The sequence below is a fragment of the Dermacentor albipictus genome, chromosome 6 (genome assembly GCF_038994185.2).
Source record: "Dermacentor albipictus isolate Rhodes 1998 colony chromosome 6, USDA_Dalb.pri_finalv2, whole genome shotgun sequence".
Classification (NCBI taxonomy): Eukaryota; Metazoa; Arthropoda; class Arachnida; order Ixodida; family Ixodidae; genus Dermacentor; species Dermacentor albipictus.
In genome coordinates, this window is record NC_091826.1 from 77,061,081 (window position 1) to 77,079,612 (window position 18,532).

General features: G+C 45.7%; 1 protein-coding gene across 1 annotated transcript in view; it reads left to right on the plus strand.

The window, feature by feature from the left end:
• Positions 1-610: 610 nt before the first annotated feature.
• Positions 611-18,532, plus strand: part of LOC135897123 (uncharacterized) — a 50,160-nt gene continuing 32,238 nt past the window's right edge. Inside the window, exons 1-3 of the mRNA XM_065425691.1 lie at positions 611-1,161; positions 3,681-3,707; positions 10,415-10,459. Of these exons, the coding sequence (XP_065281763.1) occupies positions 943-1,161; positions 3,681-3,707; positions 10,415-10,459 (291 nt within the window). The 5' untranslated portion in view covers positions 611-942. The remainder of the gene's footprint in view (positions 1,162-3,680; positions 3,708-10,414; positions 10,460-18,532) is intronic.

Genomic DNA, 18,532 nt, shown 5'->3' on the forward strand with positions numbered 1-18,532 from the left:
TGGTGGTCTTTTTTGTGGGAAAATAGATGCCGTCGCACTAGATGTATTCAGAGCCGGAAGGATCGCTGAATTCTGCTGTCTTATTTCGAAGCGTGTTACTAGGCGAAAGCGACCAAGGAATGTTGCAATACTGCAGCGACAAGTGTGTGGCAGGGCGCACTGAACCATGAAGTACAGTAAAAATAAAACACTAACACAAAGCAGCGAGATGAATGTTCGTTTCGAAAGTTCAGTCATATTGTGGGTGGGTATTTACAACTCCCACGTTAGCGGCCATAAAATAAATATTATCCAATAGGCAGCCATATTTCTAACACAAGAATAAGCAGCTGCGACGGCTTCCCTTTACGACTTTGAGAAAACAACATTTCTTTTACCAAAATGACAAAGAGAAAGAGAGACGGAAGGAAACGACAGTAGAGCAGCCAAGGCAATAACTTCAAAACGAGGGCTCAAACAGGCCGGCGTCGATGCGTTCGTAAATACGTAAACCTACTACGCCAAACATTCCCTTGTGCCTGAGTGCTCTCGGAGCACCTTATAGGCGCGGCCTTTAAATGTAACGACTTTTCATGGTCCACCGGTCGTTAAAGGAACGCATTCGCAGCCGACGATAGTTCGACGTGCTTTTCGGTTCAAACTCGTGGCTATTCAGATTCTCTCTTGGAGGAAGGGCGATCCACTCGGTCTCCGTCTCACTCTAGGCCAGAGAAGACAGGGAGATAAAAAGGGAGAGAAGGTCTTCCGGAAAAATTCCCCGAGGCAAACGTTATCACCTCTTAGCAGCCTGCACGCGATTTGAGACGAGTGTAAGCCTCCTCCTGGAGAGAAGGAAAACGGAAACGTTGGGGATTAGCCGGGCACAAAAGCAGAGCTGGAGCTGGTCATTAGATAGACGTAATATTGCCGCCTTAAGAAGTTGTGGAAAATAGCTGGGTGTGAATGGCCGCGCTGGCAGCTTTTGCGGAGAAAGCCGCTTCGGGAGCGTCGTGTTGGCTTCTGCTTTTAATCCTGCTACCTTCTCCGTCGACGTGTCAGGACCAGCACCCGACGACTTCGACTACTTCGCCCGAGGACACCTCTACTACACCTAGCCCTATAGACGACGTCAGCGCTCCGGCCGCCGGTTATCTGGACAACGAAGTTCCGTCCTTACCAACGGTACACCGTGGTGTTTCGTGGGTCTCCCTTCGGGGTAACGTTTCTCACTGGGCAAACAAACCTCCAATGTAGGTCAGCTTCTTCAACGTGAGGAGTTGCTTATGCGTAACGGTGGACGAAGGCACGGAAAAAACGATCCAGGAACCACACCAGTGCCCACTCGCTGTGATTTCTTTCGAGAAAGCCACAGATGTACCCAGAAACAGCTCATTGCAGCAGGTTTCGAAGAAATATGAAGCCATAAATACTTTCGACTTCCTCGCACTGTACAGTTGCGGATATTATGTTACCACAGGATATGAAATGCCAGTGTTCACATTCAATTCTAAAGGGTAGGTCTCAAGCTTTACCAATTAGCCGTGAAAGTTAAAAGGAGATACAGCAACAGTGGATATTAGCAATTTATTCGGGTGAATGTTCCCCGGGGTGCCTTAAAGCATTAAATGCTCTGTGATTACAGCGCTTTCAAGTTATTTGTCCTCCAAACATGCTTGAAAATGTATTGATGTTCGACGTCATCCTTTGCCAGTAGGAAAACGACCCGCTTTGCAATGATGTACTTGAGCAAGTATTTGTCGACGCTTATCTCAAACCTAGATGCTTGTCAGAATCTTGCTTCTTATTGGCTGTGTATTAAAAATCGAGGAGCTCAAATGACTAGTTCTGCGGTTGTAACACGTACATTCTCATTACTCATGAAATCGCAACTTGCCCGTTTTAGTTTATAAGAAAACCTGTTGGCAACTATCACGCAGTGCCTAGCTCTAAATGCCGGGAATAGAGTGTCATAGAGAAATAGAATAGAGTAGAGTGTCATAGAGAAATAGAATTTTCTTTAATTTTTGCTGTGGCATATTTGGAGCATGCAGCTTCGTGGATGAAGGCAGTTTACGTGGCCTGGCAAAATTAGGTCCCTTCTCTAAACTTACGGAAAACTACATTTTAGTTATTATTCACAATGAGAATAAACATCTAAATTAGAAAGTAACAGCAAGAATCTTGTAAAACAAGTATGTAAGGAAAGCTTAGACTGACAAACAAGATATCATGCTCGATAACAGGCACAACGTTCGTTTGTGCCGTGTTGCAGCGATATTTTTCCAGTGAAAACGGTGAATGACATTAAACGTCAGCGCATGCAAACTTTGCGAGCTTTAAGAGTGTTCTAAACGTGGAAATGCAATCAGCTACCTTATTGAGACGAGATCGCTGAATACAAAGTTACTGTTATAAAACAAGGGAATATATAATGATATCTTTATCACTCTGGCATTTTGTAAACACAGCAAGGAAATTGATTTTTTGGTGTAAGTGACGGCTGAAAAGGCGGGAGTAGGCGTTTCTGATGAATCTCACTCACTCATTTATTTATTTATTTATTTATTTATTTATTTATTTATTTATTTATTTATTGCTTTCATGTCAACAATTTGAGATGCCTAGTGTATATTTGAAATCAAGCGCGCGTTCTGTCGGTGAGAGTACGACCATTGTATATGCTAATTTAATTGAATTGTCAGCCAAGTATAAGTTGCATTTTATGTAGCCAACTTTGTTAAATGTTGTTCTGCTTATGGTATCAATAGGCTCGTTCTGCTTTCCAATATGCTTGGAGGTATTTCGGTGCGGATTCACTTTGTATGGTGATATCCGGAACATCGTACAGGTGCGGGGTTCAGAGTATTTTGTACTTTTAAACGCCATGGCCATTTTTTCGGAAATATGTTTATTTGGCACTGCTTACACCAAAATTCAATTTTATTATGGTCTATTCCTAACTTGTTCATATCTGCAATTCTGCATGGTTATTCTCCTGCAAGTGAAACAGTTTTCCGCGAACAATCATACAATTAAAGGTAGAGTGTTTCCTGTGTCATTTATAAGGACTAGAAACAAGACTTACCTAAGCACTAAGCCTTGTTTTATAACGGATTTGATCTACCCCGAGCAGGATGCCCTGCTACTTTGTAGCCTGTGCGAGAGACCTATAGACGTATACATCTGGGTACTGTGATGAAGCAAGCCCCTCTTGGAGACGGCTCATCGATTGGAGGTCCGGAATGTCGGCTGTATATTGAGTTCGCAAGCGTAGAAGCTCGCAGCTCAAGGAAAGCACGAGTACAGTGGCTGTACGTTTATCACGTGAGATGGAGGCCCTATGTATTCTTGCTTAGCTCAGTCACTGAGTTGATGGAGTTGGTGAGCACATCCCTCAAACAGTATCAGAAAACCAAATTTTGAGGATGATAATATGTATATATATAATATATATATGATAACTCATGATAATATAGCTCATGTTTCAGCGTAGCAGAGCCAAATGCTGCAATACACAGGCCGGTTAACTGGACAGCACCACGTGTAGAAGTGAAAGAAATTACTTCTATTGATGCCGGATGTGGCGACACCTATTGGGCTTCACTGCCGACTAACGCTGAAATTGTATTTACGTCTTCTTTCCCTTTCACCGATGCCTGCTTGAATGTGCCTTGGACTCACTCTCGGAATACTTGAACCAGCCCTTGGCACAAAAGAAAGGGACAACGGTAAGTTCAATTTAACAAGTATCCACTGCAGACAGCTTGCCATTGTAATCATCATCACCCATCAACTTTTGCACGCATTCTTCCTGCTAAGTCTTCAACTACCTTTTCTTGCGCCAATAGCTTCAATCCCTTAGTAACCTGGGGAAAATGCGTTCTTTTCAAGAGATAGCTTTCTTTCCCTACCTCCTCGCTAATGGAGGTGTCGTCGCCGCCTGGATCACGAAGTAGCTGTCGCTACTCTAGCCAACATGCTGTCTCTCGGCGCACGACCTTTTTGGCTAGTCTGTTTGATAGGCTCAAAAACAACGACGCGCACATAGACTCACGCATACAAAGCAACACTTCCAACAAGTTTATTCCGAGGAAAAAGCAGACTTTATTATACACAAGATGCTATTACATCACGTCAGTGCGCAGTCGCGTTCGAATAGGGAAATTCTTTAGGAAGCACTGATGTGGATGCTACACTCACGCAACGCTAGCCTACTTCAACGACTTTGTTTTTGTCTCGATTATCAACGTAACCTATGGCCCTATAACGTAAAACTATTCCATTATGTTTGTATGCCAATCTCCTGACGTCAAATTTGCGTAACCACCGACGCAAGCACCGCGCGGTCACCTGTAGGGTTGTCTGAACAGACAAATCAAACGCTCTCCTCGTTCATAGGAGCTCACTTTTGCTTGCCTGAAAAACGAATAACACTGCCTACACTGAGCGGCTTGTCGTATCTAATTGGCTTGCAAGAGGCGAGGAGAACGCTCAAGCGGAGATGGATTCGAAGGGGGAAGAGCCAGTGCACTGAAGGTCGAAAACCGGACGAAGAGGGTGGAACCGGCGTCTGCGATTGGTCCGCTTTCCCTTACTTAGCTTGCGGTGGTTGGTCGAAAATCGCGGCGGCATGCAACGGAAGCTTAATAATGACGCTAAAAGGGATCCTCAGCAAAGAAGAATTGGCCGAATGAGTTCGTAAACGTGCCGAAAGTGCTCAAAAACGTTACACGGCCACGCAAGAAGTTTTATTACACGCAAATAAACCCAAGCTCTCCGGCAGGTGCAAGTAGCCAGCGCGTGAGCGATCGGCGGCAGCCATCTTTCATTCCTTTCGGAACGGGGCAGCCTGGGGCTATTCAGAAGAAAATTCAGTTTTGTTCGACATATTAATGCATCTTTAATGCCTACGCGTCACTTTGACGCGGTGAGTTTTCGCGGTTTTGTGACGTCGCGTGACAGGCAGGGGAAGTGGATGCCACCCGAAAACTTTTGACCAATAGCCGGGGGCTAATGGCGAAAAGTCGTCGAATCAGAATTAACTGTTTTTCTTTTTTCGGTCAATTCGTGCATAATCAGTGTGTGCACATCATATCAGATGGGGAGGTATCGCGGTTTTCGTTACGTCGCGTGACAGACAGATGAAGTGGGGGGTGGTCCAAAAAAAGCTTTTTGACCAATCGCGGAGGGCTGATAGCAGAAATGGAATAGAAAAGTTTGTAATAGTTTTACGTTATAGCGCCCCTACTGACGATAAGTTCTAGCAACAACAAAGCAAGCGCTAAGATTTGGCGTGCTCTTACCATCTTGATAATAAATAGCCAGGTGATCTCCACTGCCATTCCTGGCCTTGTTTTGATGCTGCCGCAGCACAATAACAAGGGTATTACAGTATCTGCTTTCCGTGCAGAGTTACGGCTTTCTACATTTCGTGCTTTAATGTTTTTTTTTAAGCTTGTTGATTTTCGTCAATATTTATACAAAATATGCAATGGTACTAAATCAAAATTCTGCTGCCTACAGTTGCTACAATGAAACCTTATTTTTCAACTGCATCAGACCTCATTTCAATTGGTGAGGCGCATGTCTCTAGAGAACATCGTCTTGCGTTTATTTGAATAGAGGAATTGTAGTCGACCTCGACTTAAAGCTTCCTCGTGTGGTCTGCAGAGAGCTTTCAGTGAAATTCGCCGCGTCCTTCAGCTATTGATTCCTTCCTTCATGCCCATGCCAGCGCAATGCATATTGTGTTTCTCATTTCTGTGCCACCATTAACCAGCACACGTCGTATTTGTTGATAGCTCTCGGGAGTGCCCTTATTCCGCATTCCATTTTTCTGCCGCAGCTGCGGGTGACTACACGTGCCCGTTGATGTGATATGGCACATCGTGCGCGTAAGTGCACTAGGCGATCGTAGAATAGCCCCGCGACGGCATCTTCAAAAGTGGCCGCGAAGCGCGTCCTCGAAGAGGGAGCGGCATCGCAATATTCCCCATTGTTACATCAAACGTAGGAACCGTTATAAGTTGGAATTGCTCCCGAGCCTGTCGTCCTCCGTCTATGTGGTGGTGCGCACTTCTCAATTCACATCGTATGGATAGTTGTGCGTGTGTTCCTTATCTCCACTGCTTGCGGAGAAAATTCATTGAAATTCCCCTTGGCAGCGCGTCCATGCTGGTGAGAGAAATATGACTGCGACTCCATATAAACGAACGTTTCCTAAGTGTACCAGCCGGATAAACGAAACGTGGACGCCAGCCTGGTCTGATGTAGGTGTAGGCACGATGATAACGTGCATTAGTTAAGCGGAATGTTTGTATTTGAGAGCATTAGTTGAATGCAACTGGTACCTAAGCTATGGCTTCACCGCCCGTCATGCTTGGCTACCGAACATCACTAGCATTACAGCCACAAAGGAGGAACGCAACTCAGCCCCTGTGTTGTGTACACTCCTCTGTCCTCGCCGTCCTCGTTTAGCGCTGTGCAAACATGTCGAAATTGAATCACCAAATAGCCCAAGCTTCCACTTTATGGAGGAAGTGAACTCCCGTGGGCGACGGAACCGTGGCGAATATTACACGCTTACGCATTAGACACAGGAGATTTCGATGATACGAGACATGCCGTAGTGGAAGTCATCGACCAGTAATCGCTACGAGTAGTTATGCATCTTTGCTCCAAGGGAATGCGGACGCGGCGGTTCGGTATTCATTATTTTAAAAATTTGTGCGGCCCCCATGGATGACGATCTTCGATGTAGGCGGATAACCAAACGCTTCTAGAAAGCTACTCGCTTTATAGAACGAATGATGCGCTTGGAAGCGTATATTTCTTTCAGAGAGGACATTTAGCGAGTGTTTGTCGTTTCGCGTCGTAATTCCCTAGAGAACAGAACCGTTACCTCTGTTGCCGTAGTATATATATAAATGGTTTTGCATGCGCGCGTTGAGCGTTGGAGCGCCGTTGTGGAGGCCGGCTCCCATCCTCCTCCTCCACCACCGGAGCGCTCTTCCGGAGTTACCACAGGTGGAGAAGGCGGCGAGAGAGAAGAGACGCGCTGTCCTTCCAGGTTGCTCCAACACGGACAAAACCTACACTACGAGACGTCCTACAGCTGTCACACGTCAGCACGTCCGTCCCAAAGCGCTGTAAATGTTTGTGATGGGCGGCCAACGGGCCCTGCAACGCCGGGGTTGTGCGAGATGACGTGGCATTTGTTTAGCCGCCTCTGTACCGGCTATGAAGGTCCCACCAGATCCCACCACTGCCGCACGAAAACTGGCGAAAGAACCAAAGAAAGAAGCTGTCTTTTAAAAGTCGGGGTCACTGCTTTGAACTACGTACAGTATCCTCGCTTAGGCAGCTTGGTTACACACTCGCACACGCATACACACCTCTGCCTACGGCGTTGCGCCGCTGAGCGCAAGGTCCCGGTTCCAATTCGAGTAGTCGCGGCCGCCTTCCGAAGGGGCATGAATGCAAAAAACACTCTCGTATGCCGTGCCTTGGGTTAAATTACGCCACGAGGTCAAAATTAATGCGGTACCCTACAGTATACGGCGTCCCACGTAACCCACTGTATCGAGACGTCAAACCCCACAATTCGATTTTCACACGCACGCACGCACACATACACACGGCGAGGATGAGTGCGAGAGAGAGTGACAGACAGATAAACTAATAAGCTCACTGGGCCCTTGGGAGTCACGTAATAAATCGATATGTATGAAGAGACCAGTTATCATCGACTCGCGTAGCTTCTGAGCGTTGGACTGTCCTGTGTCTGGTAGCTTCATGGAATAAATCTCCAGAATGCACTTGGTGTGGATGCGTGTGTTCGTATACACGGGCGCTTATCCATAAAATGTCGTGATCAGTATGGCATGCGATTAAAGCTGGCGCTTTGATGCTGGCATGCTAACAGCACTAGGGGCACTATCACTTGTCAAACAGCTGTCTTTAAACCAGCATAATAGCCTTTGCGTCGGCAGGTAACGGAGGGGAACGTCGGTTTCGTTTTGACACTTTACTACGCCGCTGGTGGGATTATCTTGGCTTCTTGGGACCCATCCGTTTTCCACTTTAGTCCTTCAGTGAAACATGCTTGTGATATAATATGGATATCATGGTCGGTTTGATGCAATTTGGGTCACGGTGTCCCCGTCGCTAGCAGATACGTGTACCCTGTGTGACATTCGTGATCGAGCGACGAAGCGTGAATTCGTCATTCGGCAGTGATGGCTCCTCTAACCTGACATCATAGCAAGTACCGAGTAGCTTTCATGTACAAAGTTTAGTCTGATGGAACAACTTTATGCGCCACATTTGTGCCACTGCGGCTTTTTCACTATACACTTTAGAAAGCAATTAAGGTGCTCTCTATTACAATGCTTTAGCCATTAGTGTTGAATTATTGTGATAGCCACCTTTCGCGGTAGCTCAGAGACCATGACATTGTTCTATTTGTTGCGAGACACTGCGTTGCGAGTCTGACTCCTAGCCACGGCCTCAGCATAGCGAAAAAATAATTAAGAAATCGCTCCATATAATTCCTACAGTACCCATCCCACCATATCTGTTGAGGTTTATGCGATTATGCGTTTATGCGATGGAGTGCCATCTAGCAGCGCGTCCGTGAAAGCCTTTCTTTCTCTTTATGGTGGCCTCCGAGATTCCTGGCGTTCCGGTGCATGCTAGCGCTGAAAACTGTGTCTCGCTGCCCGCGCACATTCGTGGCTGCGCACTAGAGCATTGGGCTGCTGTCGTTACGGAACTCGTGCGACACTGGTTGGTTTCCGCCCTGCACCGTGTACATAGATTTAGGTGCACGTTAACGAACCCCAGGTGGTCGAAATTTCCAGAGTCCTCCACTGCGCCGCGCCTCATTTTCGGAAAGTGGTTTGGGCACGTAAAGCCCTATAATTTCTTTTCCTCTCTTGCGCGGGCGAGAAGGCGCCGCCGCATCAAGCCACTATCCTTCTCGGCTCACCCTCTTATGCTTTCCCTCGCACCTACAGCATACGGCGCGCGGCCGCCATCTTATCGCACTTGGGCTTGAAGGTTACCTCATAGCAACGCCGACGCCGACGACGGTGAAAATTCGCTTGGGGTGTCCATATAATTGCTCTCGCAGTAATACGAAATGCAATACTGACGTTGCGCTTCCTGTTCTTCGATGGTCTTTCCTACGAGAGAGATTACTTGCAGGAAAGGCTGGCATTTTCTTCAAAGCTTTGGAAGACCTCACACATCACAGTTATGTTGTCATTTATATGAGCGGTGGGCCTGTTATTATGAGTTATGTATTATGGCTATAATTTGAATGTTGTATGATTGATCATTGTTAATTATGTTTATTGTCATTGAAGGTCTTGATCTTTTGCTTCTGCGCAATGCTTGTAATTCGCACTCCTTCCAGTTATGCCCTTAGGCCGCGGATTTACGGTAAATAAATCAATAAATGAATAAACAAAAAGTAAATAAGGTTCATCTCACGCACCTCCAGGCATCCTCTTAAAATCAAACGCCCATCCTGATTGGCTGCTGTTGGCATCAAAACATGGCTCATAACCACGAGAGATATTGGTCAGACAGACGGAGATGAAAACTGCACAAAACAAAGGACGAATAAATTTTTAAAAATTGGGAACCATAATTTATTGTTTGTTTTTCGTCGTCCTCGGTGCAGCTGATCACTTTCATACAAGCTCCCTGTCTTTTCCTCAAAACGCTTCTGCTTCTATGGCTTTCAACTGCTGCACTGCGCTCATCATCAGCCCCGTTTGATCCGAGCCCTTGATAACGCTCAATATTGCTAAATTGCTAAAGCTGCAGTCTCGCGCGATTCCAACAACGACTAGCCGTGCTTATCGCTATATGCTATCTCATTTACCGGTGTATGTGTATATCAAATAGGCATCCGCAAGTCGCAACGAGCAGACAGAAATACTTAGGCGAAATCTACAAATTAAACATACCTGGACATGTCACTTTCATTTTACGGGGTGATCTACGTGTACCCTTGAATTAAAGTTCAGACTATTTTAAACAAAACATTTTTTTTGCGCAAGCTTTAATGGAAGAGGGGTGTGCAGGGTGCAGCGGCGCTTTACCCTCGTCATTCGCTTCCTTAACATGCAGTACATTGTATCTACATTAAATTTGCAATTACATTACCCTCACCATTGTATCCTTCGTAAAATTAGGTAGGTAGATACATTTAGAGGATGGAATAGCGAGGTTCGAAGCACGCCCTTCTTGTTAAAATGCAGTGCATTTGCAATTGCTTTCTTTGCTTATGTTCTATTTTTCTCCCGTCAAAGTACTCTAAACCGTCGGCATGCATGCCGTGCTAACTTTCAATCAAAAATAGCATAGAATAGTTTAGTCTTTGTTGCAATGTTCAATTATTAATAGTCTTGTTATCGAAATGCAGGCGCTACCCCCGTACAAGCCGTACAAGGGCGGAGCCAGAAGTCCCGTAAGTATATTGGAGACATTTGTTTTGTCGAACGCTTTCTTATTCCCACAGCCACCACGGAAAGGTACCCGCTGCGCTTGCATAGGGAATTTGGCACTGTGCTGCTAAGCCCAAAAGCGTGGGATCGAATTCCGGCCGCGGTGGTCGCATTTCGATGGGGGTCGAAGTCTAAACACCACCGTGCACCGAGAACCGTGCATCGGGTGCACGTTAACGGACCCCAGTGGGTCAAAATTAATCCGGAGCCTCTCACTGTGGCGTGCCTGATAATTATATCGTGGCTGTGCACGTAAAACACCCGAATTCTTTAACACCGAAAGTGTTAGTTCTGTCGACTTTGTAAGGCAACGTTGCAGTACGTTGCGCCACGTCAACAAGCAGAAAGAAAGACTGCAGGTTCACAATGTTGGACTCTTCAGACCCAGCGTCCACCCTAGGTTTTTCATTATTTCTAAAGTTAGGCCATAAATAAATGACATTATAATATTTACCCATTTCGTAAAGTTATATGTAGGTGTGACTTTATGTCAAGCATTTAACTGTTTGGTTTCCTCGGGCTTTCGAGAAAATAAGTAGACTCTGCTAGGCTTGCCTCAGGGTCGACACGAACGACGAAAAATGAATGCGCTGTAAATTTCAAATGCCACTAGGTGACGCGGCATTTTATTTTGAAAAGTGAAGGCAACAAACCACCACATGATGCTAAGCCGCCATCCATTTATTTAGCCAATGAAAATGCCCTTTTTATGTGAACGAACTACAGAAATTTACCTTTTCTCCGCGTACACGGAGGTGCTGCTGCAAGCACCTATTCGTGTGGCTCGACCAAGAAATTAGTTTTTTCACGCTTGTAGGGAACTGCCACAGGGGCGCCTGCGTGACCAGGCGTTCGGTGTGCTTCGACACCGTAGACCCAAGCACGTGGCCTGCTGCACCTTCCCACGCGTTGCCGTGCGCGGCTTTGCAGTGACTGCGAAAAAAAAAAGGAATCCTGGTGGTGGAGCCGACGCTGAGTGCTGGGACCTGTAAGTCCCTTCGGCAGAGGTAACCCTCCAATTTGGCCCTAGCTCCACGTAAACGACACCCCCGGATTTACCCTCCCTGGGGAAATCGGCACTCGGCTTTTCTTATCTCTCTCCACGCCCTTTACCTTTCTTTTCCATTTCTTTTTTATATTTCCTGTTTCTTTCTTTTTTCATCTCAGTTTCCCCAATTTCCGGTGGCAAGAGTTAACCCGGAGTGACCTATCCAACCACGGTTAGGGTCCATGAAAGCTGAGAGCTGGGCGAGTTCATGCGGTTCCATGTTAACAGAAAAAAATACCAGCGCGAAAAAGGCCTGCACGAGCACAGAAACGACAAACACGGGCGCTGACTCGCAAGTAACATTTTATTTGCAATGAAACAGAGTAAGTGGAGAACCACAAAGAAAGGAGAACAGAAATCCTCTCACGTGCTCACGGAAACGGAAGAAGCAAAGCCGTGGCCACCCCGTGGCTGGCTGATGAAGTTCTGACTCACAGACACTCCCTTAGGTATGACACTTCTGCCTGTGACAAAAGTATTGAAGTTTCACCTATATATCTGTCACCTTCCAAAGACATGTAGAAAGCTTCCATTATTTCTTTTGTTTTTCCAGCACTATATATGTCGGCACAAAATCTCAGTCCTGTCAAAAACGGGTTTGCAAAGGCTTGTGCGGTAGAGCACCGCCAAATTTGGACCAGTGCCATTCTTTACGTTGAGTGCACGCTCCTGGATCCTGTTATATAAACATCGACTAGTTTGCCCTATGTAAACCTTTCCACAAGAGCACGGTGGTCTATAGACAACTACAGTGAAAGCTCGTTAATTCGAACTTCAATAATTCGAACTTATGGATAATTCGAACTGTACGATTTGGTCCGGCCAAGCTCTACAGAAGTCTATGTATAAAAAAGTCCGTTAATTCGAACGCGAGAAGGTTCCCTCACGGATAATTCGAACTACGCTCGCCTGGCACACGGCCAGAGAAACGCGCCTACTGCCTACACACAAGGCTGTATTGCCTCCGAAACGGAGAGAACGGCGAGAGAAGGCAAAATCGGAAAAAAAATCTAACCGACGCGGGGTCAGCCAGAAGACAGCGGCGGCTGCCGCCTCTCCGTTCTACGTAACCTCCGAGACTTCTTGCCCGTTGCGAATCTCGGAGGCTTTGCAAATCTTGTACAGCTGCTAATGTTGTGCGGAGATGGCACGGCAAGCGCCAAAACACAGCGAATCAAGCACGTCGCACCTGCGCTTGCAATCAAGAACCAACGAATCAGGACCTTCGCCACCTTCACATGTTCAGCGTCTTTGTCTCGGCAGTCTTCATCGGTTGTGCACCTCTGTTTTCAGCTTAGGAGGTATCGGCCGTCGCGATTCATTGTGATGGTGTTAAGCCTCGGCTAACGTTCGTTTCGGTGGACATCGGTGGTGTGGCACAGTCGGACCAGAAGCTTCGACTTGAAGATGGTGTGTGCCCGCGGCACACGCCATCATTATCTGACACGCCAAATTTCTCACATGCCCTACTGTTTCCAAATCGCAGTGTACTGTTGCTCTCCTTCACTTTCGTTAGTTCGAACTTTCGTTAATTCGAATTGAAGCGACTTCCCCTTGCGGTTCGAATTAACGAGCTTTTACTGTATAACTTTACAGTCCACGTACATTCCTTATGTTTGACAGCGCGCATCCTGCACATTCGTTACACGTCACTCCATTCATTTCTTTGTGATAGGCTCGACAAATCGGACCAACCTTGTGGCCGACATTAAGAACAGCATCAACCTTAATACCTGCTTGCCTCGTTTTTGTAACCCGTGTGCTAGCCCACACACGTCCGGAAACGACACTGCATTATTTCTCCTCTAAGAGTAACGGTTGACGATGATCCTTCCGGCCCTGTCCATTCTGGAAAAAAAAGAAAGACATTATTGTGTTGAAATTCAAAGAAAACAACTTCTTGAAATGTGCACGGAAGCGTCTCTGCTCGTCGCATGCAGCCACGCTGCTGAGCACGGGGTCGCGGAAGCAAATTTCAGCAGTGGTGACACATCAAGGGGCGATGCCACAGTGGTCTTTGGCGGCGGTTCGGACCACGCCCCGTGGGCCGATAGGCACGCGGCCCGTATACCTAGTCGGGCGTTGCTAGCACCGCTAGTACCACCAACGAAGACGTGTCTGCCGCCCTCTGGGCATGCCGGCTCTGGGGCCTCCGCTCGCGCAGAAAGGCCCGACACACCATTGAGTGAAGCCCGCGAGCCGACGTACAGCACCTCGATGGAAGTGATGGATGGATGGCCCTGATATTGAGCTGCACGGAAAGCACTTATGTGTGAACACGGCGCACCAATTTTTTACCATCATACCAGATGCAATACCAACATTTATTCCACAGTTGAAGTATATTAAGAACAAATGCCTAAAAACAATCAACGTTCTAAATCTTTTGTCCTACATAACATGGTAGTGGCAGGAAGCGCCTCGTGAATTTGTACAAAAGTCTCATGCAGACACGCATAGAGTATGGTGCCATGGTGTATCAATCTGCCACTCCATGCGCCTTGAATATGCGGGACCCTGTTGATCGTCTAGGTATCCTCTTGACAACCAGTGCCTTCGGGACAAGTCCTGTAGAGAGTCTCTACGTAGAATCCAATGAATGGTCACTCCATCTTCAGAGGTCGTACTCTGGTTTCATGTCTTTTCTCAAAGTACACGTCCACAATTAACATCCGAATTTTCAACCACAAACTGTTTGACTGCTGCCACTGTCTGTCATAACTGACCTGCCGTGAGAGAGCCCTTCTCTTTGCGCCTAAGGAACCATAGTGACGGTATCAGTTTCCCATTCGTTGTATACCATTTAATGGTCTCAGCGAAACCATTACTGCCATGGCAATGGTAGCTCATAGAATATGACATGTATTTTGTAGAAGCTCCAAAGCATGCCCCAGTATGCACATCCAAATGCACTTCCTAGAATTTCAGGCAAAATTCTCGTGTCCCTAATGATATACGGACGCATCAAAGTCGCATACCAGTGTGTCTTATGCAGCGGTGGGCCCATCGTTCTCGGCATCCATTGCTCCGCACCTGGAAAAAAAACATTTTTACAGCTGATCCCCATGCACTATTCCCAGCTGTAAACTTCACCAACAATATCCAGCTTCGGCAGGCAATTATTTATGCTGACTCTTTCAGAGTCCTTAAAGCTCTGTCGTCCCTGCAGAAACATATGGGTCCCGTATTTCTCAGCTTTACTCGGCTCTATGCCCCGCTTACGCGTGTCAACAACATGTTACAGTATGCTAGGTTCCTGGGCACAGAGGCATTGAAGGCAACGTGCTTGCCTACAAAATGGCTACATCTACAGGATAAAAAGCTGGCAACTTTTTCACTGCTGTCCCTTCCATAGACCTGAAACCGTTCCTGCGCAAGAAAAATAAGGAGATGCTATTTGCAACGCTCGTGGGACGCGAAACCCTCCAACAAGCTCCGCCCAATAAAGCAACGTTTAGGAAGTTGGCCACCACTAACTGAGGTCATTTTCTGTCGACTGCGAATATGCCACACCTATGGCACACAGTCTTATCTATTGACCAGCGATGATCCTCCAGTCTTCAGGAAATGTGGCGAGACGCTCACCTTTCTCCACGTCTTGCTGGATTGTCCCGAAGTGGAAGACCAAAGAAAGACGTCCTTTCCTCCACCAGAGAAACAGCATACTTCATTACACACAACAATGTTTCTCGGCAAAAAACCTCTCTTTTATGAGAGATTAGCTTTAGATTTTCTTAAAGATGTTTATGTACTCGATGTTATGCACCCGAACGATCAGTAGCATGGCCTCTCAATAGAGGCCGTTATTGCGCCAGTAACGTCGATAACACACGCTATCAAGGGCCCTAGTGAGACAGGAATGCTGCTTGAACTTTATTATCAATAGAATGTTTTAGGTTAGTACGTCGTACATGCATATACATAGCTCATCTCACTGTAGTCATTGCCATAGTTTTATTGCAAGTATATGTTTTACGCACTTGTACAGCGATCGATCTTCTGCATCTATACAACCACATTCATCAATCCATCGAGCTCAATACTAATCAGTAATACTCAACTGTACGCAATACTTGGCCCTTGCGCCACGAAACACTATACATAGTCATCGTCATCGTAAGAAGCAGTGTGTCAGCAAGAACTCTACTTAACAACTATAAGGATCTTGTTGGGTCTGAGGAGCTTAGGAATGTTCAAACGCAGTAAAAAATGGGAACAACCAAGTGTACACGTACACACGCTTCACTTGCTTGTTCCCCTCTGTTACTGCGCTTAAACATTCTTAAGTATGTCTTACGAACAAGAGGGAAAAGAGTGCGGCTGCCACCACCACTAATGGTGACCACGGCAAAACAGGGCCAGTTGAGTACTACCGGAACTACTACAACGAACAATGCTTACTGGCAAGAACTGTCTTCTTTAGTTCATGTTCCTTGGCTGCAAATGGTGACCTTGGCAGAAGCTAGGTACCCGAGGAGATAAGCAAGCAATGCTAAAGTATCCCTAAGAATCCCCTTCCGCTTCCCTGCCGACCACACTTGATTAAGTATGTGACGAGGTCGTCGACATGTTATTAAACAGTGGTCGCCACTGTTCTTTCGAAGGTTTCGAGTAAAACTGAACAAGCGCATTTAAACAAACCTTCACAACATTTGAATACGATGTTGTTTTCCACGTTTCTTGATTGTATGCCGAAAATTAGCCCAGTCTCTTTTTTCACCCGATTTGTGCTAGATTTTACGTCGGCTATCTTTCAGGATGTCATCGTATCTTTACATTGTAGCTTCGCGCTACAGTTATAGGATGACAATTTTTCCACCTCATGGGGGTTAAATTTGTATTAAGCTACATATTATCGACAAAAGAGAACGGAAATTAAAGCGGAACTTGATCGCTGTAGGAGCCCAATCCAGAAGCTTCTCTTGGCGTGGAACTTGCGTTGCTCAATTGTTATGTCGCCGTAGCTCAAATGGCAGGGAATCGCACAAATCATGCGAAGGCCGAAGGCTTGGCTCTCACCAACATGGCGTTCTCTCTTCGTCCAGGTCTTTCATTTCACTTAAGTAGTCCCACAAGGCCAGAACACTACATAGGAATTCTACATAGGAAATTCTACATAGGAAGCAGATAAAACAGCCTGCTTATTTTAGCCACGCAGTGTACATTATAGAAAAAGAAAAAAAACGAAAAAAATGGATATTAAATAGTAATTAGTATGGTACATATTTATTTATTAGTAATTTATTTGCTGAATCATTTACTCTCTGCACTGCATGAAGGACACTACCATGGGCTTTGCGTGATGTTCACAGTGCTGAAGTCACAGTTACAATGTATCAAGTTCAGCATTCGAACAATTTGTCTCTGCGTTGGGCTTTGTAGGGAAAATGATTACATGTTTTAACTATTAACTAGACTATCCACTCTTCTTCAATGTCCTGGTTAGTAACCATTATGCATTGCCGTTTTCTAAGTTTACGGGCGTTTGTTTTCTTTTTTACTTTGCATGCATCTTTAGTAGACTTTGTTTGTTTTCTTGCAACTTATTGTTGTAATTCAATGTTAACATCCAAATTTAAAATCTGCCTGTCTCATTTTATACATGCATCTCTTATCGTTCCTCCCCTCAGTAGTGGACTTATGCGCCTCAAGGTAAAAATAAAAATAAATAATTCAAGACTGTACCCATATATAGCCATATATAGCCTTCTCCTGTATATATTTTACTGCTCAACAAAATTTTGATATTTTCCAATTCTTATCGTCCCTCCCCTCAGTAGTGTATTTATGCGCCTCAAGGTAAAAATAAATTAAATAATTCAAGACTATACCCTTATATAGTCATATATAGCCAATTTCCCATATATAGCCTTTTCTTGTATATATTGTTACGGTGAAGGGAAGGAAGAAGGTGATTTAGACTAGAGGGAGACGAAGTCTCGCAGTTGCCTGAACGCCATATACATCAGTTGTAAATATACTATATTTTACACTCATGGGCCTGCCTTCTTCCTGCAACAATTTGATGGAGGTGCGGGGTACTTTTCCATTCCATGTTCAATTATACTGTTCAATAAAAATTGGATATTTTCCAACTACTTTTCTTTATTCGCTCTAGACGGCCCCTTGTAGGGTCAGCCTACCCACTAATATCTACAAGTGCTTCTTCCTACTATTTTTAATGAGAAGACGTGTGCGGCTTGGCGCGGCACTTGTTACCCCTCCTTTCGTCATCGGACAGTCTTATGCACGGCAAGCTGGGAGAATTAGTGTTTGAACACGTTCCTAGGTTTGGGCAACGCAACCCGCATAAAAGACAAAAGGAAGTACTCGTAGCGCTCATATCGTGTACTTCCTTTTGTCTTTCGTCCGGCTTGCGCTGGCCACCCCAAAGTTGAGTTTTATACATTCATGCATATGCGCTTATATATACTGGCACCCACAAAGTTTCTAGAAAAACGATTTTTTTCACAACGAACATATAGAAAGATTACCACAAGTTGATTACCACAAGTTGATGCAATGTATTTTCCCATTTCCTGCAGCAGCCTCCAAATGGAGGCTAGCAGTATGTATGAAATAAATAAATAAGCATGAAGGTAACATTGTGGGAAGAAAGTGGTATTCGACGAAGAGAACGGAACTTTTTTCATCGGGGCAGGTAGAATGTTTGAAGTTTTAGCCGAACCATTGAACTACGCTGAATCTCTACAACATTGCAGAGATAGTAAAAGACGCTCCCCCCACCACACCATTCCATTACCCGAGAAGATGCCCTGGAATGACGACAGCTATAAGCTAACTTATTCCCGTTGTCTCTTTTACCTTCTCCTCTTCGACCGCACACAATATGCCTCATACGGTCCCTACTGTGGAGCAAAGCACTGCACCTGGGAATGCCCACACCATCCAGGCTACTCCCCTGTTCCTTCACCTTCCTCTTGAGAGACTGCGCTGACCAGCTTAGACCCGCAAGAGCAGCGATGGC